This window comes from Aspergillus affinis (assembly GCF_023601865.1).
Source record: "Aspergillus affinis strain CMG 70 chromosome Unknown NODE_53_length_213089_cov_87_399433, whole genome shotgun sequence".
Lineage (NCBI taxonomy): Eukaryota > Fungi > Ascomycota > Eurotiomycetes > Eurotiales > Aspergillaceae > Aspergillus > Aspergillus affinis.
The window spans coordinates 19511-46813 of NW_026515834.1; the positions used below are offsets into that span (position 1 = coordinate 19511).

General features: G+C 52.8%; 10 protein-coding genes across 10 annotated transcripts; 4 read left to right on the plus strand and 6 right to left on the minus strand.

The window, feature by feature from the left end:
- Positions 1-353: 353 nt before the first annotated feature.
- Positions 354-4699, minus strand: KD926_008292 (ABC transporter ATP-binding protein; the record flags this gene model as incomplete). Its single annotated transcript, XM_053101001.1, has 8 exons — positions 354-380; positions 446-1945; positions 1991-2163; positions 2213-2783; positions 2843-3452; positions 3505-4106; positions 4379-4459; positions 4508-4699. The coding sequence occupies 8 exons, from the start codon at positions 4697-4699 to the stop codon at positions 354-356; spliced, it is 3756 nt and encodes a 1251-aa protein (XP_052955316.1).
- A 1933-nt stretch (positions 4700-6632) lies between these two features.
- On the plus strand, positions 6633-7959 carry KD926_008293 (uncharacterized protein; the record flags this gene model as incomplete). Its single annotated transcript, XM_053101002.1, has 5 exons — positions 6633-6791; positions 6854-6958; positions 7020-7244; positions 7297-7439; positions 7494-7959. 5 exons carry the CDS (start codon positions 6633-6635, stop codon positions 7957-7959), a joined length of 1098 nt encoding a protein of 365 aa, XP_052955317.1.
- An 885-nt stretch (positions 7960-8844) lies between these two features.
- KD926_008294 (choline transport protein) lies at positions 8845-10830 on the plus strand (the record flags this gene model as incomplete). Its single annotated transcript, XM_053101003.1, has 7 exons — positions 8845-8967; positions 9030-9100; positions 9154-9177; positions 9234-9323; positions 9371-9851; positions 9916-10245; positions 10342-10830. The coding sequence occupies 7 exons, from the start codon at positions 8845-8847 to the stop codon at positions 10828-10830; spliced, it is 1608 nt and encodes a 535-aa protein (XP_052955318.1).
- Positions 10831-11322: 492 nt separating this feature from the next.
- KD926_008295 (NADH:flavin oxidoreductase/NADH oxidase family protein) lies at positions 11323-12624 on the minus strand (the record flags this gene model as incomplete). Its single annotated transcript, XM_053101004.1, has 1 exon — positions 11323-12624. One exon carries the CDS (start codon positions 12622-12624, stop codon positions 11323-11325), a length of 1302 nt encoding a protein of 433 aa, XP_052955319.1.
- Positions 12625-13018: 394 nt separating this feature from the next.
- On the minus strand, positions 13019-16855 carry KD926_008296 (uncharacterized protein; the record flags this gene model as incomplete). The annotated part of the gene is made up of 8 exons (XM_053101005.1): positions 13019-15031; positions 15082-15505; positions 15560-15584; positions 15633-15977; positions 16028-16138; positions 16184-16397; positions 16443-16682; positions 16736-16855. The coding sequence occupies 8 exons, from the start codon at positions 16853-16855 to the stop codon at positions 13019-13021; spliced, it is 3492 nt and encodes a 1163-aa protein (XP_052955320.1).
- Positions 16856-17447: 592 nt separating this feature from the next.
- On the plus strand, positions 17448-18383 carry KD926_008297 (DsbA family oxidoreductase; the record flags this gene model as incomplete). The annotated part of the gene is made up of 3 exons (XM_053101007.1): positions 17448-17495; positions 17547-17673; positions 17920-18383. The coding sequence occupies 3 exons, from the start codon at positions 17448-17450 to the stop codon at positions 18381-18383; spliced, it is 639 nt and encodes a 212-aa protein (XP_052955321.1).
- Positions 18384-18458: 75 nt separating this feature from the next.
- KD926_008298 (putative alpha-1,3-mannosyltransferase) lies at positions 18459-20338 on the minus strand (the record flags this gene model as incomplete). The annotated part of the gene is made up of 2 exons (XM_053101008.1): positions 18459-18925; positions 18982-20338. 2 exons carry the CDS (start codon positions 20336-20338, stop codon positions 18459-18461), a joined length of 1824 nt encoding a protein of 607 aa, XP_052955322.1.
- Positions 20339-21000: 662 nt separating this feature from the next.
- Positions 21001-22131, minus strand: KD926_008299 (cation diffusion facilitator family transporter; the record flags this gene model as incomplete). The annotated part of the gene is made up of 1 exon (XM_053101009.1): positions 21001-22131. The coding sequence occupies one exon, from the start codon at positions 22129-22131 to the stop codon at positions 21001-21003; it is 1131 nt and encodes a 376-aa protein (XP_052955323.1).
- Positions 22132-24242: 2111 nt separating this feature from the next.
- KD926_008300 (CRAL-TRIO domain-containing protein) lies at positions 24243-25803 on the plus strand (the record flags this gene model as incomplete). The annotated part of the gene is made up of 4 exons (XM_053101010.1): positions 24243-24971; positions 25022-25063; positions 25123-25222; positions 25274-25803. 4 exons carry the CDS (start codon positions 24243-24245, stop codon positions 25801-25803), a joined length of 1401 nt encoding a protein of 466 aa, XP_052955324.1.
- Positions 25804-25978: 175 nt separating this feature from the next.
- On the minus strand, positions 25979-27222 carry KD926_008301 (alpha-hydroxy acid oxidase; the record flags this gene model as incomplete). Its single annotated transcript, XM_053101011.1, has 3 exons — positions 25979-26131; positions 26187-27070; positions 27135-27222. The coding sequence occupies 3 exons, from the start codon at positions 27220-27222 to the stop codon at positions 25979-25981; spliced, it is 1125 nt and encodes a 374-aa protein (XP_052955325.1).
- Between the last annotated feature and the right edge of the window lie 81 nt (positions 27223-27303).

Consider the following 27303-nt stretch of genomic DNA (forward strand, 5'->3'; position numbering starts at 1 on the left):
CTATTTAACACGGAGTTCATTTAGGTGGGAATGTGAGCGATTCCCAAAGACTGAAAAGGATTAACAGCCGATATGAGAACTACTGAGTCTGTTTTGTTGTTGTGTCTTTTTTTTTTTTTTTTTTGGGGGGGGGGGTGTTGAGCTGAGAGCGCCTAGGTAGCGGGACACTATTTATTGTACACAACGCCATCTCTATTGGGGACATTCATTTTTGAACCTGGGGGTTTTCATAAGAGGAGATCTGTTTCTATCTAATATGAAAAAAAAAAAAAAAAACTCGATGATAGGAGATGGGTATAAGATGGTAGATTTTACACGTGTCATTAACTCGGGGTTAATGTGTCTTGAGACAACTATTGATCTAGCGCTTGTGCTTGACACTAAATACCGTCAATTAGCAACAATTCTCTTCGCAAAAAAGTTGAGAGGAGAAAGCTTTTCTTACCATTTGCCAATATGCACCCTTCTGACGCAGCAGATCAGCATGAGATCCTCTCTCCACAATGCACGATCCCTTTCCGTTCTCTTCCTCGCTAAAGACGAAGATCACATCCGCCTTCTGGATGGTTGCCAGTCGGTGGGCAACAGCAATAATCGTCATACTGCGTTTACCCGCCAAGCGCTCCATCGCGTCCTGTACCAAGCGTTCAGACTGCGAATCCAGACTGGAGGTAGCTTCGTCAAGCAGAAGGAGCAAAGGTTTGCGCATCAAGGCACGAGCAATGCACAGTCGCTGTTTTTGCCCACCACTGAGGGCCGTTTGAGCGTTGACCCCTAGTTCCGTGGAATATCCTTCCGGCAGCGAGACGATAAAATCGTGAATTTCAGCGTCTCGACAGGCCTGGATCATATCGGCCTCGATCATTTCTTCAGGGTGATCCAGGCCAAGGATGAGGTTATCACGGATTGAGCCGTCAAAGAGTTTCGGCTCTTGACCAACCAAGGATAGGGACTTTCGATAGGAACAAAGTTCAATAGAGCAAACATCTCGCCCACCGAACTCGACTGTCCCGCGAGTGGCGTCGTAGAATCGTTCGAGTAAAGAAATCATGGTGGATTTCCCGCAGCCAGAGGGCCCAACAAAGGCCACGAACTGCCCCGATCCGATACTTAGGTTGAGATTCATGAAGGCGGGCGTCTCTCGCGATTGGTATTGAAATGTCACGTTCTTGAATTCAATGTCGGCGCGGAACTCATCGTTAGTCGATGACAATGGTTCCTTGGAGAGTTGACCTTCGCTGGGCAACGGCGGGCGAGAGCCCAAAATGCGGGCCGCTGACGCCGAGGCCTGCGCCATGTTCGGCCCAAAACTGAAGAATTGGCCGGCAGTTTGGCCTCCCTGGATAATGGCAATATACACGACAAAGAAGGTGACGATGTCGTATTCCCGAGTTGCGAGCAACTGGCCACCGTACCAGAATGTCAATGCCATGACGGCCAGCTCCACGCTGTCGGAGAACGAAAAGACGAGAGTGGAGTAGATCGCTTTTCGCATCGCCTTCCGTCGCTGTAGGTTGAGCATATCAGTATACCGTTTGATGATCGATTCTTCCATAGTCAACGCGCTGACTGTTCGGAAAGCACGGATGGCCTCGGTGGCGAAACGAGAGCTATCCTCATATACCGCAGCATTCAGCTCTTCGAACTTCATTTCATAGCGGATGCGAGAGTACGCGGCCAGGAAAAGAAACGGCAGAGCAGCAAAAAATGCCACAGCTGCCAATTTGGGACCAAAAGCAAAGGAGATGGCTATGCATCCTAAGACGTTAAAGATCGATACCAGTGGGAAGATGCCGTTGATGCCAAACAGCTCCTGCAATTGTTTCGGATCTGTGGACAGACGGGATATCAGCGACCCCGACGCGTTTTCGTCGCTGTCATACCAGGAAACCGGTTTGGCGAGCATATTGACAAAATACTCGGTGCGATATGTGGACGCGATGTTCTGACATGATCAGCGGCGTTTTCAGCGAACCCCGGGAAAACTTACCACAGAGATGGAGTTGGCGCTGATTCCCAGAAGGAAATAAAGTCCGGACATGGCCAAGGACAGGATGAAGAACATCAAAGCCCAGAAGTTCGCGGCATCGACCAGTTTTTTCCCTGTGAACTGGAAGACTTGAACAAGGCGTGCAAAAAGCCAACTTTGGAGCGAGAAGCCAGCTAACAACGGTCAGTGAAAGCAGCGGGTTGAGGAAAGGAATCAGCATACATCCTGCTCCCATCGCTGCGAAGAGGACCAAAAGATACAGCGGCCAAGACGCTCGCTGCTCTGACGCGACTGTCAGAAAGCTCTTCAGCCCTCTCATCTTCTTCTGTTTCTCGGGGAATTGTTCCTCTGCCACTTCCTTCGTATCCGGAACAACGGAAGCAGCCAGTTTGAGCTCTGGAGTCAGAGTCGTCGGCAATTCGTCTTGCTCGTCGGAATCGATTGTCAGCGTGCCCAGCTGCTGTGCGTGGACCAAGCTGCGATACATTCCGTCTTGGACCAACAGCTCCGTATGGGACCCTTCCTCCATCTTTGTCCCGTCTTTCATGACGATGATTCGATCCGCGCGTTTCACGGTCGACAAACGATGAGCGATCATGATTGTGGTACGATCTTTCGAGACGCGGTCCAGGGCGGCTTGCACGATCTTTTCGCCGCGAACATCAATCGAGCTAGTGGCTTCGTCAAGGATCAGGATAGGCGGCTGGCTAACGATACTACGAGCGATGGCAAGACGTTGGCGCTGTCCGCCACTCAAGGTGATTCCACCCTCGCCGACCAGAGTTTCGTATCCCTTAGGATGTTAGTAATTTTCTTCCAGATTTCGCTTGGATTAAAAGCGGGCTAGATTACCAAAGGCAATCGCTGGATGAATTCATCCGCGAACACTTCGACACAAGCTCGAGTGATCAGTTCCTTCTTTACATCCTCTTCGGCATTCTCCCATTTGGAACCAATCAATCCGAATGCGACATTGTTCAGGATAGTGTCGTTGAAAAGGAAGGGCTCCTGCTGGACCAGCCCGATCTGCCTTCTCCACCAGCGGAGATCCAGGTCGTTCACGTTGTGACCATCTACCTCAATCTCGCCGCGATTGCCATCTGCCTCGTCATCACCGGTCGGCGTCTGGACTTGATACCATCTCTCGATCAAACCGACCACGGTACTTTTGCCCGAACCCGAGGGACCGACCAAAGCCGTCGTTTTGCCACGTTCAAAGCGAGCAGAGAAGTCTTTGAGAACCTGGACTCCGGGGCGCGACGGGTAGGCAAAAGTGACATCCCGAAAGACGATATCTGCGTGACTGGAGACTTCCGGGTCTCGCCGTCCTTCGGTCGATGGCTGCAAGGCGTTGATCATGTCGAAGAAAGGACCGGAGGCACTCGTCGCTTTTCCGATCACCATGATCGGGCTTGCGATATTCCCGATGATTGACACCACGATCAGAACAGAGAAGAAAACCCTGGCAGCGATTAGCCCTGGTGCTGACAACATGAGTAGTCGGCGCAACCTACGTGATCACCGTGTTGATGTTGTCGATGTGACCTTCGCGAAACAACTTCAGGCCAAACCAAAAGGCAAGAGCGTAACTAGAATACATGGCTAGCATCAGCAGTCCCAGATGAATACCGGTGACCAAACTCAAGCGGGACCCCCTTTTCCGCGCCTCGGCAATCCAGGAGGAATATTTCTTAGCCAGCGGCTGTTCAGCACTGAGAGACAGCACGGTCCGAATGGAACTCATCACGTCGGCCGCGATGGAGGCATGCTTTGCCTCGGCCTTATCCACGTGAGCCTGCGTCTTGATGATGAACGGGATTGTTATACTGAAAGCGAGGATCACGAACAGTATGGCCGAGCTGACGACGAGAGTGAGGGCCCAGGAGTAGCGAAAAGCGATGGCGTACGCCGCGATGAGAAGGGCTATCGCCTGGAACAGCGTGGCCAGTCGGTCCGAGATGCTCTGTTGAATCTGGTTTGACAGCGAGGTGATGGCGTGTGTGACGGTGCCGGAGGAAATGTCGTCCAGAACGCACAAGGGCTGTGAGAACAGGGAGGTCGTATACTCGAGGCGCAAGGTGGCTGAAGCCTGGAGACTAATAAACCGGAAACAGAACTAGATGCGCTCATGAGTCAGTAGGGATCAGCATGATCGGGTGGATCAGGCTACCATGGCTATGTATGTCAGGACAAATTTCCCGATGAACAGGTAGAAGATATATAGACTGTTTTTGTTGACCGTGGACTTAAAATCCCCCTTACTCATTTGATTTCCATCGACGAAGTACTCGTTGAAATTCCCGACGAGTTCGCCGAACACGATGTTCATTAGGGGAAGGGCCTAGAGGATCAGCGTTGGATATCCTGCCTGGAGATGGGCGCACCTACCACGCCTGAGCCCATGGCACATATCAAGCCAGCTACCATAGCGAAAATGCCGCCACGTCGAGCTCCATAAGATAGGATCCTCTGTCTCCGTCAGCGAGGGGTTCTGCGCATGTTCTGATCGATACACACCCCGTAATTGGCCAGCGAAGGGCCTTTCGCGGGCTCTTCATGGCTCTCGTTTCCGGCTTGGTCGGCCTGATCGGCAGTCTTCTCCCCTTCCGGCGACCCGGACGAATTCATGATCTTATCTGATGGCTGACGGCGAGGTTGGAATGCTTCGGGTGGCTGGTGGAAGCGCAGGATATTTATTTGACGAGACATGGATCACGGGAGAACCCGAAGAGGTTAGCCAGGGTGACGCAGGGACTCGTATTCGCTAGGTAGAACTGATCAATCTTCCGTGCCGATTGTTTGCTGCCTGTTCATTCTGCTCACGGTTCACTCACTACATACTGTCCACTGTTCGTCGCGATGCTCTCTTTTCTCCCAAAGCGGTTAAGTCTGGGGTCTCGGAATGTCCCGCTTGGCGCGTCATCTCGCCTAAACGGTCGGTCGTGTTGGGGTCCATCCAGCCTTGTCGTTTATGATAGAATTATAGATAGAACAACTGTGTGCGTCACTGCATACTGTCTGCCCCTCTCCAGAGATTAACTATTTGTGGAGAAACCTGAGCATGTTGGCATCCACCCCCTAGAGGTTCATGAATGAGTGAGGGTTCGGTGTCCGTCGAGGTGGTCGCCCGGCCGATATATAGTTGGTTCCACTAAGGTCGAGCTCTCATAGAAATCGCCCTCCAGGCCTGTCCCACCAGATAGACGGATTCACAAGAATAGAGAGACTATATGCACCAGGGTTTAATCTTCGAGATCTGCCCGTTTCCCTCTGAGATCAAACCGAATAGGCCCGAGATCAACCACGAGCTGAGACCGCCAAGGTGTGGCAGATTTCTGTGGGTCTACTGAGAAGCGCTGATTCAGCCGTTTTAACTAGTTATATGATCATATTCAAATGAAAGAAGGTCTTAATTCTTCTAACTACACGATAAAGAAGCCGATATTTATGCAATCTCAGGGGCTTCAGGATCGTCATAAAATGAGCGGAATTTGCATGATCTATATCGTCATAAATCATACGATTAATGTAGATCGGTTCGCATGTAAGGCGATGATATAAGCGGTTTAGTCATCTTCCGCGGCCACACAAGGGTTGTTCGACTCACGTGATCATCAGCTACACCCCCTCTGCTTCTGCCTTCTCAGCCACTCAGCCGTTGCCTGCGACTCACTGGTCAATGTGTTCAGTCGTCTCTTTGTTGCAAAGATCCCTACTTGACTGGGAGCAGTCGATAAAGAAAAATGTCCAATATACGTCATTGTGGAAGGCCGTGCGCGCCCAACGGCCTGTGATCTCTGAAACATAATGAATGACGAGCAAGTAAACAGAAAATAGAAGAACAGCACAGTCTATGGGCAACTGGGCTACAGGGAAGTTCCATAGTTGATACTGAAAATCATTCTTAGGTGCGATGTGCATATTTAGATCGTGTCACAGCGGGGGCTGAATGCGAGTGTCCGAAAGGCCATTGAAAACGCCGGTCGCAAATGAGCCCAATGCCAAAGGTCCAGAGTTTGTTTGCACTCGATGAAACCTCTCAGTACCCGTTTCATTTGCCATGATGAATTATGTGCACAAGTGCCACGGCCCTCTAGCGGTAGCACCACCGAGGACGAGGACCACCGAGCAGACAGAGCCAAGAGGAGGATCCAGATTCTAGACCGGGAGGTTAATCAACGAGGCGTGTTAATAAGGTGGTGCAAGTGTCACCGTAGTCTCGACCAGTCTCGGTCACCAATAATCAAATTCTTCCGATAGCGCAGAATCAAAAGTTTGCGACCCTTGCGGCCCCGCCGGTCAAAGGATCCTGTCGGCGTTGCCACGGTCCAAGAGGCTTGTGATGCCCAGGTCCTGGTAGGCTGGGATTCTAATATGGGCGGTCTCCGTACTCGCACCGGCCTAGCGTGTTCGTCCTTTGACCTGGACTCATTTCCTTTCGCTCAATCTCGCCGAGGTCCCATCCATGGCATGGCAAATGAGCGCGCTCCCTTGAACAGGGGAGAGAGATTTTGAATCAAGCCGGTACACAGTGGAATCCGACGGAGATGGCATGCTCGAGAACTGTGCGAGTGCCATAATACCGGATTCTCTCCTTGAAACTACTCTCCATGGCCATCGATCTCTATCCGTGCCGTCTGTCATGGGTAGATTCTCGCCGGACAGCTGGACGCCCGCGGTCAATGTCCTCACCTGGTACTTGCTGGTTACGGCCGCTCTCAGCGTGTTGACTCGACTGGGCACCAAGTGGTGGATCTTCCGCAAATTGACGCCCGATGATTATTTGAGTGTCGTCTCGCTGGTATACATACAACCTCCGCCGCGGAGACCGGGCCCGCGAACGCCCTGGCTAACAGAATCCAGATAACATGCACAGCACAATCGATCGCGGTCTCCATGGCCACGGCAAATGGATACGGCGAGCCTTACGAAAGAGTTTCTGAATCCAACATGCAGAGTATAATGAAGGTGGGCCGACTGTCGTGCAGTGGTTCAGGGTCTTACTAACGGGCGCTGGCTCTATCATCAGGCACAGTATGCCGCCAACATTTTGTTCATCACGAGCATGTGTTTCTCCAAATTAGCTCTGATTCGATTCGTCCGCGACCTGACTCCCGCTACCTCCGACCGACGCTTTGCCGTCAGTTTACAAGGGTTGACTTCTCTGTGGGCTCTGGTGGGCATCGTCACGGCCGCCTTTCAGTGCAAGCCGCCTCGAACCTGGGACTACTTGGAGGGACAATGTTTTCGACTGGTATGCCCTTGTGGTGTTAGAGTTAACAGAACCCAACTGATGGCCGTTGCAGGATGCATGGTGGGATTATCTTGGGGTGTCGAATATCCTGACTGACATGGCGATCATCGTGCAAGCCGTGCTAGTCATAGCTCGCGTTCAGACAAACGTGAAGAAGAAAGTGACGCTGGCCAGTGTGTTCGCGCTGCGAATCTTGTCCGTGCATCCAGAATTACCCCCGATGTGAAGACGCCCTGCTAACGCCCTCAGTGTGATTGTCGCGATCTTGTGCCAGATCATTTACGCGCGACAGACGGCGCATTCTACCAATATTACCGCGGACACGTGGCCGGTGACCATCTCCACGCAGCTGGCGCAGTGCTTCAGCATCGTCACGGCCTGCTCGCCCCAGTTCAAGCCGTTCATGGAGAGCCTGCGATCGACAGGTATGCGTATCGACGGCATGACGCGGTACGGCACCTCGCAGAAGGGCTACGGATCACAATCGGCTTCGCGCGTTCCGACTCTTCGCAGCCGCAGTCGGCATCTTAGCGAGGTGCACGAGCTGGTTTCGCTGCCTGCGAAGAACAGCCATCATCAAGCGACGGTGACGACCGCGGGAACTGGACAGGACTGGGATGCCGAGAGTCAGACGAGCCAGTCGCGCATCATCCGAGAAGTTCGCACATGGACGGTGACCGATGCGCCGCAGAGTTCAGGGGGCGATTCGCAATAATCAGTTTCATTTCTCACTCTGTATTGTATTTAATTATTATAATGGTACTTTTGAACCCTGGATGGCACTAAATTAGAATCCGATGGTAGGTTTAGTATAGGGTTTGGGGGCGGGAGGAACTCTGGGAAGGGAAAGGCCTCCGTTATAGAACCTAGTGCCCAGAGGCTTGGCCTTGAGCCAGATGCATGATTAGCTTCCTTAGCGGTGCAACGTCAATTATGGGATAATAGGCGATTATTGGCAGCCGGCCGTCGGTGGGCCCATTGTTTGGTGGTTCAAGGACCCGGTTCGTGGGAGCGCCATATAGATTTATGGAAAGGATTGGACGGAGTAACGAAGCTGCTGGGTGCAACCTGCGAAAGCCCGGAATTTCTATGAGCTCGTCTCCGAATTAGGTTCTGACCCCCTGCTTGTTACATTTCAATTGATTGCCACCGTTGGAAGGACGCAATTGCGACTGGGATGGTGCTCCGAGGGGTGACCAATTAGTCTATTCCGCCGTCGCCAATGTCGCATCGGTGCAGTGGCTGCATGCCTTGTCCTCGCCAACGAGGGGCTAACAGGGGTGGTGTCGTGGACTAATTAGAAACTCCCATTCGAAACCGGTATGAACCGACGGGACAGCCAAGTGGAAGTGCATTCCCTTGGGTGAGCCCACAGGAATCAATATGACCCTGGGCTAGAAGAGTCTCGGATTTCCAGGGATGGGTAGTAGTCCCCTCCGGTGCGCTCGAATTTTTTTGTCTCGCTCCTTTTCTGTTAGTTTTGCTTTAGCTTCTCCCTTCTGTTGTTCACTTCTATTTATCTGGCGCATCGCCGTGCAGCCATTCATTCCCCAGAAACTCAGTCTGAGGTGCCGTTGGCCTACAATCCAGCGTCTTCGTCATGTCGTCCCAAGAACTGAAGCATATGGCACCCACCAGTCTGCGCGAGATCGAGGGAAACCCTTCCAGCAAGGAGATGGACGACATCCAACTGGCACGGTTGGGCAAACGTCCGGTTCTGAAGGTCAGTACAAGTACCGCTCGATCGTGACCTCAACGCCCGGGATCAAACTGACGTCGGCGCAGCGGAATTTTGGTCTGATGTCCATGCTGGGTTTCAGTTGTACGATATTGATCACCTGGGAGGGAATTACGGTGTATGTCCCTCGCGCATTATTGATGCGCATTCTTTGCTGACCGCCATGAACAGTCTTTTTCTGCAAGCCTTCCAGAAGTAGGATCACCTTTGCCCACCCGAGTCGGCTTCGTCGCATACTAATCGATTTTCAGTGGCGGCCCAGCGGGTGCGATCTATGGATTTATCTTTGTTTGGGCCGGCGTGGCGGCGACATTTGTCGTGTTATCAGAGCTGGCATCCATGTGAGAGCGCATCCGGCAGCATGCAGACCGATTGCTAACGCCTCCAGGGCTCCCACGTCGGGCGGACAATATCACTGGTGCTCCATGCTGGCACCTCCGTCGGCCATGAAACTTCTCAGCTACCTCACGGGTTGGCTTACGGTGATCGGATGGCAAGCGACCTACGCGACGTCGTGTTTTCTGTGTGGCACGCTGATCCAGGGGCTGATTGTCCTGACCAATCCGACCTACGAACCGCAATCCTGGCACGGGACGCTGCTGTTCTGGGCCGTGTCGGTGTTCTCGGTCGGCATCAATAGCTTCGGAGGAAAGGTGTTGCCCCGGTTCGAGGGGCTGATTTTAGTTTTGCACATCCTGGGCTTCTTTGCCATCCTGATCCCACTGACGTATATGGCGGACCACGGCACGGCCCGTGAGGTGTTCACGGAGTTTATGAACCTTGGCGGATGGCCGACACAGGGATTGTCCTTCTTCATCGGCTTGGTTGGCTGCGTATTTGCTTTTGCTGGAGGAGACGCCGCTGTTCACGTATGATTGCTCACCCGTTATGTCCACGGTCTCATTGCGTTTGCTAACATCGGCTGCGATGTAGATGTCCGAAGAGATTAACAACGCACCTGTGTTGGTGCCTCGATCCATCATGCTCAGCGTTGCCATCAACGGCACTTTGGGGTTCAGCATGCTCATCGCTCTGCTTTTCTGCCTGGGAGATATCGAGGCGGCGCTGGAATCGCCGACGGGATTCCCCTTCATGGGAATCTTTTTGCAGGCGACGGGTTCGGTGGCCGGCACCGCCACGATGGGGGCCATCATCACATCCATGGGTATCAGCACGTCGGTCGGTATGCTCGCGTCGACGTCGCGGCAGTTCTGGTCATTCGCGCGCGACCGAGGGATCCCGGGGTGGCGAGTCTGGAGCAAGGTAAGAGACAGCGACCCCGACGGAACGACCTGGTCGCTCCGCTCAAATCGCCCACGCTTGTCAAAACGCAACTAACTGACCGTTTACTCACTCCAGGTGACGGCTCGTACCTCCGTCCCCACGTACGCGGTCGCCCTAACAATGGTTGTCTCCTGCCTCCTGGCCCTCATCAACATCGGCTCCGACGTCGCGTTCAACGCCCTGGTCTCCATGTCCATCTCCGGTCTGTATTTGTCGTACATGGTAGTCGCCGGACTGCTACTCTACCGACGTGTCACGGGAGGCATCAGCAAGTCAATGGCCGGAGACGAGACGATGGTGAACACGGCGGGCGCGCGACTTGTCTGGGGCCCATTCCACCTGCCGGGGATTTGGGGCATCTTGATCAACACGTTCGCTCTCATCTACATGACCATCGCGGTGTTCTTCAGCTTCTGGCCGCCAGAGAAAGAGATAACAGTGCAGACGATGAACTTCAGCGTGGTGGGAACGGTGGGAGTGATTATTCTGAGTCTGGCGTATTACATCCTGCGAGCGAGGAAGGTGTACGAGGGACCGGTGGTCGAAGTGCATTTGAGCCAGTGAAAGATCTGTCTGTGTATATAGCGAGACTAAGCAATGGTATGCAACATGTAACAACAGACATAACAAATAAAATATGCTCAACTCTTCTCCAAACCGCCGGCACTGCCGACCGCAATGGTGAAAAGATCGCGTCGATCGAGGATAGTGTAAGCCCGATGACACTGTGTGGCCAGACATGCGCAAGCACAGAGGCCCAGCCACGAGATCCAAAAATGAGATTAATCAAAGTTGTGTTCCTTTAAACACTTTCAGAGATTAAACTGAAAAGAACAGATACTACACTTGATCTAAGCCAAAAGGCAAAGAGAGCTGGAGAAGAAAAGAAAAAAGACGAGGAAAGCATGGAGGAAGCAACATGTTTTTATAGGGAAGGCCCCGGCATCACGTGGGGCACTAGTGGCCAGGGCTCGCTTAATTCTCGGCTATTCATTATGCACACCTCAGGCACCCATCAGCGGGTCCCGTGACGATCTTAGTTTACGGCCTCAGCCCTCAGGCCAGATCCATGAAGCCGAAGCGCTTCATCTCCGTCGTCGCGTCCGCCATCATCTCTTGCATCCACCCCTGCAGCTGCTGCATGAATCCCCCCACGTTCTTCTCGTTGCTCATGTCAATGGGCTCCTGTCCCTTGCCCGCCTGCTTCATCTGCGCCCCTGCCACCGCACTCGTCAGTCCGAAGTTGTACTGGTCGTACTTCTGCTCGGTCGCTCGCGACTTCGTGCCCGCCAAGATGGCTCGGGGCAAGTCCAACTCTTGAGTCGCCGGTCGCCCAATTCCCACGCCGTCCACCGCTTCCAATGCTTCCACCATACCGGCCGCCGTGCGAAGACCGCCCGTGATGTAACTCTTGGTTTGATTCAGGGCCGGCGTGATGAGTGAGGCAAAATCGAGGAAGAAGGACTCGCGCTGCGACGTCGATTCTCGACGAGCACCGAACGCCGACGCCTCGTAAGTGCCGCCAGAAAGCTCCACAAAGTCGAACTCGTTGTCCTCCAGAATCTTACACAAGTCGCGCGCCTCCTCGGCCGTGAATCCGTCGGCCTGGAACTCGACTGAGTTGATCTTGATGCCGAGAATGAATCCCGTGGACGACGGAAGCTCGCGCCGGATGGACTGGGCAACCTCGACAATGAGTCGCGCGCGATTCTCGAGACTGCCGCCGTACTGGTCGGTGCGGCGGTTGGTAGACTTGGACAAGAACTGCGCGAGGAGATAACCGTGGGCGCCATGCAGCTGGATGCCGTCGTAGCCGGCCTTGTGCAGGTACACGGCGGCATGCGTCCAGCGGCGGATGATATCCTGGATTTCATCATGGGTGGCAGGGTGCGGCTGGCCGAAGGTCATGCCCATCGTCGTCCCCAGCTTCACGTCGCTGGCGGACACGGGGTTGGGCTGGATGCGCTCGATCACCTGGCGGCCAGGATGGCTCACCTGGGCGACGATCAGACTGCCCTGTCGCTTGGCCTCGGTGGCCAACTGCTGGAAAGCCTCGAATCGTTCGCCGTGGTACGGGTTCTCTAGGTCGATGATGGGGTTGCCGGCCGCCTCGAGCTGGTCGTACGCGATCATGACGTTGCCTGTCGAGATCATGCCGTAACCGCTCTCACCCCAGCACTTGTAGAGATTGATCAGCTCCCGACTCGGCACCCCGCGGGCCGCGAGGTCTGTGGGAGACCAGGAAGAAAGGCGCTCGGTCATGGCCGCCTTGTAGAAGCGATTGGGCGCCGTACGCTTACTGAAGGGTAAGGGCAACGGTTGGCCCAGAGGCGAAACGTCAACGCTGTTGGTAGACATCGTGATTTTGGCTTGAGTAGGTGGTATTCTTCTTCGTGTATAAGCTTCTCCTTGGATTTGCCTGTCAACCCCTCAATGTCTTGCGAAAAATTGCAGGGGTTTTGAACACCGCGGCACATCCTTGCGGTGATCCTCTTCACAATCCTATTATTAATGCGAAAAGTGGGCTCTATATCCACAATTCCCCTTGGGGGTTTTTCCCCGGTGGCCAATTCACGGATTTGACATCACTCCGAGCATAAATTGCATTAATAATGATTACTATTCATTGTGTGTCGGGGGATTCCCGAGGTCTCTTTTTCTGGGACGGTCCTGCACTGACTTTTGACTGTCCGTTGCTGAACACGGCATTTCCTCCCTCTCAGCACGCAAGGACCGGAGGCAACAATGGGGATCAGTCGAGCAAGTCCTCCAATTCGTACTCTGACATCACTCGCGCCAATGAGCGCGGTGTCTCGCCGTCCTTGTCTTTAGCGTCGACATTGGCACCGTGCTTGACCAGTAACTCAACCATTCCCTCGTTGCCCTGGCTTATTGCGCGGAACAATGGCGTCCAACCGTCCTCCTCCTTGGCTTCGATGTTGGCTCCTGCTTGCAGAAGCAGCATGGCCATCGGCTCGTTCGGCTGCATCGCCGCCGACGTTAGTGGTGTCCAACCGTCCTCGGCGCGCGTTTCTGTATTGGCCCCTTTCTTGAGAAGCAATTGCATCATGTCTTGCTGACCTCGCAGCAGTGCCTGGAATAGCGGTGTTCGGTCATATCTGTCGTTGGCCTCGATGTCGGCGCCGTGGTCGAGAAGATGATGGATCATGTCTACATCCTCTTCAAATACTGCGTGGAAAAGAGCTGTAAATCCAGTTTCCGGGCTAGCTTCCAAATCAGCACCATGTTTGAGCAGGACATCGACGATCGGCTTGTTCCCCCGGTTGACTGCCCAGATAAGAGGCGTCCAGTCACTCCTGTCCTTGGTCTCTACATTGGCTCCAGCCTGCAGAAGGTACTTGACTATGTCGTGATGGCTGCCCTTCACAGCACATAGGAGAGGCGTCATGCGCTGAGGGTCCTCGCGGCGTTCCAAATCGACACCTTGCTCCACTAGCAACATGACGGTGGTCAAATGCCCACGGGACGCCGCCCGACAGAGCGGCACTTCGCCATTGTAGTCCTTTATGTCCACCTCGACGCCCTTTTCTAGCAACCAGTGCAGGATCTCATTCTGGCCCTCAGAGGCGGCAATCTGGGGCAACTGAAAACGGCTTTCATTCACATTGGAATCAGAAAGCGATCCAAATTTCTTGGCTAAATAGGCAAGACCAAAGGCACACGCTGCCTTCAGCGGAGTCGCAGGTGTAGATGCTGCATACTCAAGTCGAATACCCAAAGGGTTGTTCCTGTCTAGTCGTAGATGGCTATTGATTCGTTGGCCGACAGTAAACTGAGACGTGATTTCTCTGGCCCACGTCACGTACGACAAAGACGTCTCCTCTCCTTGTAAGAAGAAAGGTAAGAATTGCTCCAGTTGCTCTAAGGTGCATTTGCTGCCAAGCACTAGGTCAAGTGTCTTATAATGCACCGGCCAGAAGAACATGCCGTAAGATTTGAGAGCCTCTTGATGCGCGGGATTCATATTGGCCTCAGTCATGTACACATCCATGCATCCTTTCATGGCTAGAGAGTGTAATTCCACTTCGGTGAACTCGGGTCGCGTTTGCAGATATTCACGGACAGATAGATGCGCGAACCGAAAGACGCTGAGTTGCGAATCAACAATCACCAGATTCTGGCAAAGTTGGAGGATATCAGTCGTGGTGACTGAATGCTGGTCGTTGGCCACATCAGCACCAAGAGAGTCACCATCTTTAATATCATAATCAGATCCTTTGGCCGAATAAGCCTCATCGTCTAGGTCAGATTCTGAGGACGAGTCACTATTTTGACTCAAGTATGGCTTCGAGCTAGACTCTTCGTCCGATGTTCCTGGTAAACCCATCGATATCGCAGCTAACAGCTCCCTGACGGATAGCAACCGCTGCGCACAAAGAAGCCACTGCAAAGCCCTGACGGCAGTTCTATGACCGTGAACACCAGAGCTCTCTATGCCTTTGTAAACCTCGTCATATAACCCAGACAGCGCCGGGGGCAGACGACCGAGGACATTCCGAAAATCTGGTTCAAACTTCTGGCGTTGTAAAAGCTCCAGCGACAAAGCCACCCAACGGAACATACCTTGCGCTCCCTTATTTAAGGTCTTGATCACTTTTTTCCGGAGGTCTTTCGAAATCCGACCTCTAAGCAGAAGTCGTTTCTTGATCAACCGGTCTAGTTCAGTATCGATGAATCGGCGAATGTCCCCGCCATTCTGGGAAGGGCTGATAGGGATCTGGCCACATTTCTCTAGACTTTGGCCCTAAGACAAGTCAGCTTGCCATTTGCAACGCAGCTGTTGCTTGCACCTACTATGACATCAACGTCATCACGACTGGAGACGAAGACTTTGACTACTTCTTCAGACTCGGCTACTATCTCGTGAAGAGCGTCTAGCAGCTCATAACAAGCGAGCTGATCACACTCGTCGAGGGCGTCGATGATGATAGTCGCAGGGTTAGATTTGGTGATTTCTCGAATCAATTTGGTGCAGTCCTCGATCGCTAGTTCGCTCAGGCTCGACCCGTCTTTCTCGGCATGTTTCTTGCGGGATTCATATTCCCTGACCACCGGTTCTTTGATGGGCACGTCGGGGTCGCTGCTCGCCAGCTGTCTTAGGATGGCGCGAATAATCTCCCGCGGCATGGACCGTTCACCCTCAGCATTGCTCCGATTACAGTAGAAATAAGCGACGGGCGCGGTAGAATGTTGCTGGATGCTGTTGATGACGGTTGAACTGCGAGTATCAGTTAGCATAATCCATTCGCTCTTCATATTTTCTTAAACTCACACAAGCTTTGTCTTGCCAGAACCGGCTGTTAAGGTTAGCGCATGTTGTGCCTTTGCATGAAAAAGCAACCTACGTATGCCATGAAGCCAGAGAATGGAAGACACGCTCGATTGCCCCCAGTGAATATACTCGGGGCTACGAAGCAGCCATTCTCCCGAGCCAGGAAGAACACCTTTTGAAAGCTCTTCATGATGCTTCCTATACTCGATTCTAGAAATCCAATGGAACACTTTGACGCGCTCCTCGCCTAAGATCATCAGCATTTGCCCAAGTGCTAGAAGGGAGAACCAACTGTTAAGTTTATCTTGAATTGCGGCAAGTTGGTCAGTGATCTGCATGATCGGTCGTTCCATATCATGCAATATCGTCTTCAACCGATCATGCTGTTGGCTCGCTTGTTTAGCCTTTTTCCGATTCACTGCACACAGCATTAGCGTCCACGTCACACAGCAGGAACGAGCGATTTACACTCAGCATCCACCAATTTCGCCCATTTTTCCACCTCTGTCTCATTGATCTTGGACCACAGCTCATCATATTCTTTGCGCAGCATGTCCAACAGTCCCCGACCAAATCTCTCTGCATACAGGTCAGTGCACGTCTGTCCCTAGGGTAGGCACATACTCAAGCAGTTCCCAGTGAAATAATCCTTCGCTTTGGAAAGATATCGCAGGATCCCAGCATATAACTCTCGAAGCGACTCGCGGAGTTTAGGCACAGTCTCGCAATCTTCATGAAGGTATAGCTTTTCAAAGACGGTATACCTCGCAATAAGCCGGGCAATCGTCTCTACGGCTTCTGTGATATTAGTGAATAATGCGATGTCGTTGGTTCCGATCTATAACAAGCGAATCAGCATAAACTCCAAATTTCGCCAGCGAACAGAAAATGAATGACGAAAAATCACCGAGATCAGAAACTTAATAGCAGCCCACGGCAAAGCGGCCTGGCCGCTCTTATCCATCGACACAACGACATCAACGACCTTGATGGTCTCCTTGACCCAAACGGAGACTTTCTCCAGCGCATGACGCAAAGTGACTTTCTCGCCGTGTTTGTTCTCTCCGACTTTCCATCCTTTCTGGCGGCAGATTTCCTTGCGAGAGTCGGCGTCATTTCTGACCTGAGGCCGTCAGTATCCGGGAAACATGCTAGGTAAGGTAGACATGTATGTACCGATTCAAGGATACCCAGGAGGCTCGTGTCGGGCTTATTTAGTCGCTTCTGATCTTCCGGGTCAAGTGTCTCGAAGGCTTCTGTCCAAGGATCTGCCGGGACTGAAGCGGTAGAGGACATTATGGCTAAGTTTGACAGATACTGATTATCGTGAATCGGCTTACGTTGCAACTATGATCCAAGGAAGGATAGTATTCTTGAAGAAGGTCCTCGGCACGCTGACAGGATGAGCTGGCACATTTAGCCCCCATACTGCTTGGCGGGGCATGTCTGGGCGGTTATTCTTAGTGCAGCGATGCATTCTACTCAATAGTGGGTATCGACGAACTTCTGATTGTTCAATCACAGCAACATACAATGATTGAGTGACATCCCGACTTCTTCTGCTGCCTCAATAATCCACCAAGTCGTTCTAGAATAGAAGATGCCTAAATCCCCGGGAAATTCGGTCGCCTCGAGTTAAACCGGAACAGGCATAAGAACAACGAATTGGATTACAAATAAAGCGTCAGCAGCTGATGCGTCCATATCTATATTTGATTTGGAGCAAAAATGATCCTCTTTCCGTCCGATGGAGGCAATGCGACAGGAACAGGGAGTCCACAACCTCGGGCTGCCGCGTTGATTCCATCTTTACATGAATATAAAAGCCCTCATGCCTCCAATCCGAGAATTTTTCGATCGGATAATCCACAAAACAACTCCTGCCACAATGCCGGTCATACAAATCGAAATTATCTCGGACGCCATCTGTCCCTGGGTATGTACATCCTCGTTTTCCTCTTCACGGACAGAAATTAATAGGTAACAGTGCTATATCGGCTACCGAAACCTCCAAAAAGCCATTAAACTCTACCAAAAGACATATCCCGGCGGATCCCAAGTTGTGTTTGACATAACGTGGAAACCCTACTTCCTCGACCAGATTCCTCGCGAGAGTGAATTGATTCAAGGCATGCCATACCTACTATCATTATTCATGGGTCCAAGAGAGTGTGACGAACTGACCAAGAACCACTATATAGAGTGATGCGCGTACCAAGTTGTCGACTTGGTATTCTGGTCTTTTTAGTAGCTCAGTCGGTAACCGTCCCACAGACCTACTAAAACGGTCTTGGCGGGTAGAAGCGCACCTACCCAATGTCAAGCCCGTGATAGAGAGTAAAACTGACCAACAATCCTAGATCGAATGCTCCGTCGCATGAACCCTGACATGGTTCACGGTGCTCAGATGCGCCTGAAGCGAGTGGGCATGAGCGTCGGGATCGACTTCAAATTTGGCGGATGGATCGGGAGTACGCGCAAGGCGCACCAATTGCTCTATTTAGCTCGCAAGGAGAGCAGTGAGCTGCAATGTCAGCTATCCGAGATGCTGTTCCACTATCAGTTTGAAAAAGAGGCCGATATTAGTCGGCCGGACGTACTGGTGAAAGCAGCGATGCAGGCTGGAAATCCAGAACAGAAGGTCCGGGGATGGCTGTCTAGTGAAGAAGGCATTGAGGAGACGGAGGAAGAGGCCAAGAAGATTAGGGAATCCGGTATTGTCGGCGTACCTCATTTTATTATTCGTGGGACAGAGCACTTGAAGGGAGCGGAGGATATCGAAGAGCTGTTTCAGGCTTTTTTCACAGTGGGTGAGAGGAAGTAAGATGGTTTTGGTGCTATATATAATTGGCTCGGGATCGGAATTCATCTTTTGGTATGAACTATCATATAGACATGTTCATATCGAACCATCCATGCCTTCCAGCCTCCCCAGAGCCCCGGCCCTTCTACCAAAGTCAACCATCATCTCCAGCGTGTCCGTTTCGCCTCGAGTGAAGTCAAACAGATGGTCCGATGTCAGACAGCAAATATTGTCTCCATGGAGTTGCCAGGCTCCCGGATCACGCACCGTCCGCGGTTCATGCAGATATGCAGTGAATTTACTAGGTTGCTGATGCTCCCAATCCGCGAACTTGTTCGACGCTAGCCAGCCATTGAACCAGAGCGGTTTACCGCGTCGGTCAAAGTGTAGTAGCTGAGGACCACAGATAGTGTAGTTCGAAGGGGGATCTTCTGCAGTGGAATTCGCCGTGAAAAATTCTGAGGGTGGCTCGATACTTCCCATGATGCCCGCATGGCCGTCGTGGAATTCATAGTCAGTGTCGCCGGCGAGTTCCCAGCCGAGCCAGAAGGTTTCTTTATCACCTGGTATTCAGGTTAGAAAATGAAGGAAATCCTGGGTTAAACAGAGGCAGGCATACCATAAACCATATCATAAACCCCTCTACCGTAAGCAGGACTGCCATCTCGATCCGGTCCATTCAGCCTGGTCACCAGCAAAAGTGAGACGAAATGCTTCCACGTATCCACAACCACAACCCCCGACTCTTGCATATGACCACTCTCCCCGGTCCAGAAACGACTCTGAGTGACATGTTTCGAGATGGGCCGGGGCAAAATCCGCTGCAACCAGCGTTTCTTCGACTCGGGCATCATCAGGCGATCCTTGAAAAACAGAGCGCCAGTTTCCATGTACGCAGGATCCCGGAACAAGACCTCGGGGTTCTGAAAGAATAGCGAGTCCGCATCGATGAATATGACATCCCGGAAGCTGGAAAGAAGAATGGCAAACGGCTTTCCCGCCCACCCGGTCAGTGTCCAGCCTGCGTCGTTCACCATCTGGCTGAGATCTCGGGTGACCACGCCAGGGAGAGATTCAAGGTATGCGCGAACATCTTCGCTTAGGTCTGAGTCTCCGAGATACATGATCTCGATAGGAAGATCGCAACCCAGTTGTCGGAGGGCGGGGATAGAAGTCATCAGGAATGGGGCGTGGTGGTCTCCTGCCGTGAAGACGATTCCGCGGCCACCGTTGAACAGCTGCGCGTGCAGGGTCATATGATCCGCGTAATAGGGAGCGGTCCAGGGGAACAAGAGAGTCGAGAGACCGGTGATCAGCGAGCGATATGCTTCGTAGGACCTGACAACCTGGGACAGAGGCATTTCGAGACTGTCGGTGATCCCTGGGTGCTTTCGCAGAGACTGAATAACATCATCGCGCACATAATGCTTATCATCGCTGGTGATTAAATGAAGAGCTTCCCACGGCTCCAGGAGTGACTTGAACGACCGCGTCCGCAGACCCAGTTCGAGGATCCGATCTTCTCCAAAGCCCTGAATCGGACGGAGCAAGTCGCGAATGCGTAACTCATCAGGCAATAACTCAAGCACACGACGAAGCGCAAGTTGGAAATTCGGCGATTCCGAATCCCCTTTCTCCTTTTTCGGTCTGGGACTGCCATTTGACACTGCTGGACGCTGCAATGACTTTTGAGCATTTCGCTCCCATCCTCCGGTAACAATATCGACCTTGGGTACGTCGCGAACAGCCTCAGTCGATAGTCGACCGGTCAAATTGACTCCCATCAAGCCATGTTCGTGCTTGATGGCTAAGGTAGCGTTTCTCGCGGCCAGAGGGTCGCCCTGGAGACCATCCCCAGCCAGCAGGGCACCCGTCCAGCCGAAGATGGCATGGTACCAGAGCGCAAAGCCGAACGCGAAGAAAAGAATTCGAATCACTGTCTGTCGCCGTTTACGCCTGCTGCGGAAGTGGGCCATGCCATCCATGGGAACTATCACCTCTCTTTGCGATCAGATGGCGACGGTGCAGAGGGTCTCACATCCCACATACGGTCGGAGATGAAAGATCTCGCCACGTCGCGTGATTGAAAGATACTACTCTTATAGGAATGCCAGGAAGAGACCGTCAGGGACGCCAAACGCCACAATCTGGCAGCATGATCACGACGGGCGTGAAGACCCGCGGAAGACCGGCCACGGTGTGATTCCGGACACTCTCGAGGGCATGGAGGAGGGCTGCCAAGGCTGTCATAAGGGACTGCAACCCTCCTGCGAGGTGTGTCCCTTATTCCTTTTCAGTCTAGTATCATTAGCAGAGTGAAAGGGGGCAATGTTAGCCGGGCGTTGGCGGCGACTGATTTGCAACGGCGCGCGGGGACGTCGCTGGTGGCTGATCTCTGTCGGGCCTTCGCGCTTCAGGCTAAAGAAGTCCGTCTCGATTGATTCAGGAATCAAGACTAGCTGGATGGAGTCCGGGCCTGTCTGCGTTCCCAGCCGAGGGTTGAAAGGGATTCTAGCCCTGCATCGGCCCTGCATGATCGTGATGCACTACATTCCCTCCACATCGTCACGATGCCATTACAAATATTCCAATCATTAGTTCATTAAAAACGACACATTGTACTATACTACATCTGATACTAAATGAATTTTTTCATATGTTCCGGTTGATGTGTCACTTCGTAATCGATATGCACGAACGCCCGCTCGACATTCGGCAGACTCTCGAGCTTCTCCTGCAAATCCTCCGCGACGTCGTGACAGACGTGCAGCGGCAGATTGGCATTCATCACGATGTCAACCTCGACGATCAATTGCGGACCGGAATGGTATGCACGCACGGTATCCACCGCCTCAACGGACTCGCTATGGGTCATAGCGATGTACGTGATTTGATTCAACATGCCGGCGTCTGCAGACACGCCGATCAGCAACTTGAACTCGCCGAGCGAGGTATGCAGCCAGAGGCCCAGGATCAAGCAGGATAGAATGACAGCGCCAATGGGATCGATCCACCATTTGAGCTTCGATCCGCCGACCGAGGTGAGAATACCGAACCCGTTGATAAAGAGATCGTTGCGATGATCCTCCCACAGAATGCGAACTTGCGAGTAGGTATTCCGCAGGGCCCAGCAGTAGAGAAACAAGCATAACTTGACGGCAAAAGCGACCGTCACAGCGATGACCGACGGCAGATGGAAGCCCGTCTCTCCACCCTCGGCCAGCTCCTGACATGAAAAGGCAATCAGGATCAACGAGACGCCCATCATGATGAAGGAGAAGAATATATTTCCCGCCGTCTCGACCCGCGATTTCCCCACGGGGAAACGATGCGTGTATCCCTTCTTGGCCTCGCGATTGCAGAGAATCAGGGTGATGTTGGACATGGGATCAAAGATGGAGTCGGCCATGGTGGTGAAGAGTGAAAGAGACCCGGAGGCGATGGCCCCGTAGAGCTGCAGACCGGACAGGAAGATGTTGCAAACGAAGGAGCCGTACACCGCGATGCGATACTGCAGCTGGGTGGAGGCCTCGTTATCGCGGGATTCTCGGACATGGTCGTGCACGGGCTTGAGGAGTCGCTCGATGTGCTCGTTCTGCTGTGTGTAAAAGTCGGCGACCTTGGATTTGCGCTTCACGCGACCGGAGATGCGCTTTCGCGAGCTGTTAGCCGACACGGCCTGGATATCTGACGAGGCTTTGACTTTGCTGGAGAGGTTGAGGGGATCCGCCGCGGAGGCCGTCGCCGGAGGATTCTCGAGATCGGACATTTTGAACGATTCAGTAGGAGGACCTTGGAGGAGGTCGGCCTGAAGATAAAAAAGAGAAGAACAGGAGGAGAAGGAAGGGAAGTGTGAAATTCTCCCCCAGAGGTGCATTTTTATCATCGGCCCACTGCGAGTCGCGCTGCGCCTTTCTTGGTATCTTGGCCATTGGCATTACTTGGCTTCGCTTTGCCATTTGCCATGTTGTAACAAACCATATTGTCATATTCAGACACGAGGTCATTTCGATCCTCTTCATCATTCCAGCATATACGAGGATTGAATTTCGTTGGTTTTCTAGAGTCTAGAAACGATCGATATAATATGGACGTAGAAAGGCTGTGCATCACGGTTTTGGTGTGCAACCCTGTCAGCCCGATCTTGCAATATGAATGAACAGTGGAGGGGGTATAATCCCTGAAAGTGCTCCGCGGCCGTGGGGATCTAGACCGTTGCATCTATTTTTGCATGCCCTAATTTTGAGATAGTCATCTGCAGGAGTTCGTTGTTGTCTTGACTTTGTGATTGAAGGTAATAGTGCTGAACCCCTGAATATGCGAAACCTCGTTTTTCCGGTCTGTTTGAAGGGCATGAACTAACCATGAAGACTGATAAAAGGGGAATTGGGGAGAATTAAACCATATCTAGCTCGCTTGATCATCCCACTGCCCGGGGGTAACCAAAAATAAGGTACACAAGGTTTCCCTCTAGTTCTGTTTCAGCCGGGAATTAAGGAATCTACAACAATCCGGAGATTACCTTGTTCTACACGACTGGAGTCAACCATTATCCTAATTTATCGACAGCGCGAACTGGAGTACTATGCACCCAGTAAATTAATGGGGCAAATCAGTGGCCTCGGCGCAAGATCGAAGAAGGCCGAATCCATAGTAGCCAGGTCGGCGAATATTTATCGCGCAGCCTTGAAACAGTGTGAATGTGGGATAATAACTAAAGACTGAACGATCATTGACTGCAATGAAATTCGGCATTGAAGGATTTGGCGTCGGCAGCTACTGTGAATAAACTAGGAATTACTGAATCTTGAATTGTGACAGCCATGCCGGGGCTCTAAAGTGGACGAACGGTAAGCATTTCCACCACCACAACGTCGGAGCCCACCTGCAACTGCTCTCCACCTCGGCTCGGTTGTACTTGTAGAATGATCCTCATTGTATTCAATTGTTAATCGAATTGCGAATTGCCAATTGCAGAGCCCTCAGCAGGAACCGCTCGATGATGTCATGGGTAGACCACCACGCTAGTCCCAATGCGGCAGGCGTTGCGAAACCCCCTGGGGAGGAGGAATGGCTTCGTGAGAGAACAAGATACCCTTTCCCCACGTTGGAGGGGTCGGTAGATCCCGCTGATCTCGCTTCAGAGTGCTCGGGAGTTAAGGACTGGCCGAGGCTGTCTAATTATATCCATTGACCATTCCAGCGAGTCCACCACCCTCCACGCGACAGCCCCGGGTCCAGTGACCAGCTGAGTAGCCGGTTCTGACTCGTAGATCTGGGGAGAAGGGCGGAGGATGAGGCCACAGACGCACAGATGGCAACAAAATGCCAGGGACTACATGTTTGTCTCGGTGGGTGACATGGAAATCGGGACATTCCACATGCGACGGATCGGTGCAAGGGGAAATGAACAGCCCGTCTCAAGGGTGACATGCAACAGGGCGAGGGAAAGGTCCAATATTGCTCAGAATCCCACTGGACAGTGTGCACTGTACAGTGTACTCACTACGAAGTATACAGCAGGGAGAGAACTGGTGAGAACTGGGCTCGGGCCAAACTTTAGCTGGCGCGACCCAATAAAGGGAATCCCCACCGTGCAAGGACCAAAGCCTGTCTGATAAATGGACCTGGAACCAGCCAATCGCCAGGGGTCTAAGGCACTCGACCCAAATCCCATGAATGTGTCGAGATCCGAGGTTTGTCGATCCTCTTTGCGGGGAAAGTAAGAAAGGAAAAAGGGGTTTCATATGCAAGTCCAACGAGGGGTCCTGGACTCCTGGCAGCGCATCTTAAATACTAAGTCCTGGTCAGGCCGATGAAATCCTCTGGATCCAGTTCATTTCTCTATGTACACTATTTTCTGACTTTTCCGTTAACACCATGACCTCGACCACCATTGCCCAGGGCTTCCTGGGAAACTTGACGACGGACCAGGAGTCCCGTTTACGCCAGCTCTGGTCCATCGTGCTGAAGCTGCACGACGCGGGCGCTCAAGGCTCGCACGATGTACCTGGCGCCACGAACGGCGATCGACGAGCCTCGCTGTCTCGCACCGAGACCGCCGCATCTGCCAATCCCAACTCGGCCTACACCAACGAGTTCGCCCAAACCCTGCAGGAAGTGGGCATCCAGGGCGCGGAGCTGAAGTCGGTTCGCGATGCACTTGTCAACACCTCCATTGACGACCTCCGTCAGAGTCTCCTGAGCACGGCAAAGCATGATCACCCCGATGCGCTGCTGCTGCGGTTCCTGCGCGCCCGCAAGTGGGACGTAAACAAGGCCTTCGTGATGATGCTGCACGCGCTGGTGTGGCGTGTCAAGGAGATGCATGTTGACGATCAGGTCATCGCGAGATCGGAGCTGGAGGCGCTCAAGGATTCGCAGAACAAATCCGATCCGCAGGCTGCGAAGGCTGGTAGCCAGTTCCTGGCGCAGATGCGCTGCGGAAAGGCCTACTTCCACGGAGTGGATCGGGTCGGCCGTCCTATCGGCGTTGTCAAGGCTCGCTTGCATAAACCGGCCGACCAGAGCGAGGAGGTGATCAACCGATATATTCTGCATGTCATCGAGACGGCGCGGTTGCTGCTGGTGCCGCCGATGGAGAATGTGGTATGTAGCGGTGATCAAGTGTCTTATCGATGGGAGGCTAACAGATTCAGACAATTGTGTTCGATTTGACGGGATTCTCTCTCTCCAACATGGTCAGTCATTTCCATTTCTTTCATTCATCACGAGGACCTATTTACTGACCCTATTTCAGGAATATGCTCCTGTCAAGTTCCTCATCGACTGCTTCCAATCGAACTACCCCGAATCACTGGGCACCATGCTCATCCACAACGCTCCTTGGGTCTTCTCCGGTAAGATGCCCACTTCTCTCCCACTATGCCAACCATTCTAACGTAACTCAGGAATCTGGCGCATCATCAAGGCATGGATGGACCCCGTCATCGTCTCCAAGATCCACTTCACCAACTCCGTCGCCGATCTGGAGAAATTTATCGCCCCGGACCAGATCGTGAAGGAGCTCAAAGGAAAGGAAGAATGGGACTACGAGTACATCGAGCCGGTCGAAGGCGAGAACGCAAAGATGGCCGACACGGCCACCCGCGACGAGCTCACGGCGGAGCGTCAGCGCATCGGCGACGACCTGCTCCGCGTCACCGGAGAATGGATCGAGGCCGCCAAGGCGAACAACAAGCAGCAGGAGAAGGGAGTCAAGGCTCGTCGGGCCGACGTGGCTGAGGACCTGCGACTCAACTACTGGAGATTGGACCCCTATGTGCGAGGCCGCAACTGTCTTGACCGGACGGGCGTGATCAGGCAGGGAGGCAAGATCGAGTTTTATCCGGGCCCGGACAGCTTGACGGATGCTGAATTGGCCAAGGCGCTGGAGGTGGTACATGTCGAGCGGACCCAGGCCAGAGTGGTGAATGTTTGATATCCTTTGATGTTCATGATAAATTATACCAGAATCTACATAGTGTCGGTGAATGGAGTTTTTGATCTTTCAGATCCACCTGTTCTATATCTCGTTATCATCACTCATCTGTTCACATAATGCGTCTATCAAGGTGTTCTCTAGCCAAGTCTAGCAAATCAAGCACTTTAATATATCAAAGACGAGCCAACGGCCCATCCGATCGCAAGACGCCGATCGAGGCCGTCGAAACATCGGCCAACGTACGGCAGCCCGTCAATTGCATGCAGCGCTTGAACTCGTCATAAAGAATGTCCAACACTCGAGAGACACCGTTCTCCCCGTCATACTAAATCAAATTATTAGTGAATGTAGACTCTCGCATATTGGGACGATCAACCTACCGCTAACCCCCAAAGCGTCGGCCTTCCAATCCAACAACACTCAGCTCCCAAGGCCAAAGCCTTGAACATGTCGCTACCAGTCCGAATCCCACCATCGATGTGCACGGGGATCTGACCTCCAGCGGCCTTGACACATTCCGGCAGCGCGTCGATCGTCGCCGTCGTGCCATCCAACTGTCGTCCGCCGTGGTTACTGACCAGCACGCCGTCACAGCCGTACTGTCTCGCGAGAAGGACGTCCTCCGCCGTCAAAACCCCCTTAATCCAGATCTGCATCTTAGTAACCGATCTCAACCAGGGGACCTCGTTAGCCCAGGAATGCGCATCCGAATTAAACGCCACGAATCCCGCATCGTGCGTTTGATTCTGAATCGTCTCCGAATCCCATTCAATCATCGGAAACGACAAACCCGCCGGAGTGCGGAAATCATGTTTGACCTCGGTATACCGCACGCCCAGGACCGGGCTGTCCGCCGTTAAGAAGATAGCCTTACACCCGGCGGCTTCAGCACGCCGGATAATACGTTCCTGCTTGGCGCGGTCCCGCATCGTATAGGCCTGCATGGCGTGGATTCCGAGGCCGACGGCCTCACCGGCCTGGGTGATCTCTTCGACGGAATGATTCGCAAACGAGGACACGCCCATAGGGACATTACGACGCGCGCAGGCCCGACTGGTCGCCAATTCGCCGTCGGGATGAGCCATGGCCTGGATTCCTGTGGGCGACAGGCCTAGGGGGAATGCGATGCGTTGACCGAACACCGTCGTGGAGATATCCAGACCCGACACATCGACGAGAACACGCGGGCGCAGACGGTATTTGTTATAGGCCGACGAGTTCTCCGATACGGTGACTTGCTGCGTGGACCCGGAGTTGTAGAATTCTGGACGAGGTTAGCAGCGTAATTCGTAACCCAAGCCACCGCGATGGGTGCAGATGAAGCCCACCTCGGACGATGAACGGCAGTTTGGCCGTCGCGGCGGATTTGATATCCTCGATGCAGAGCATAATCTCGCTATTGGAGTTGGGAGCCATGACGGGTGGTGGTGGACAGGGGTTTATTGTTGATGTTGAGGTTATGTGCAGTTGATGTTCAGTTATACCCCGCCATTGTGG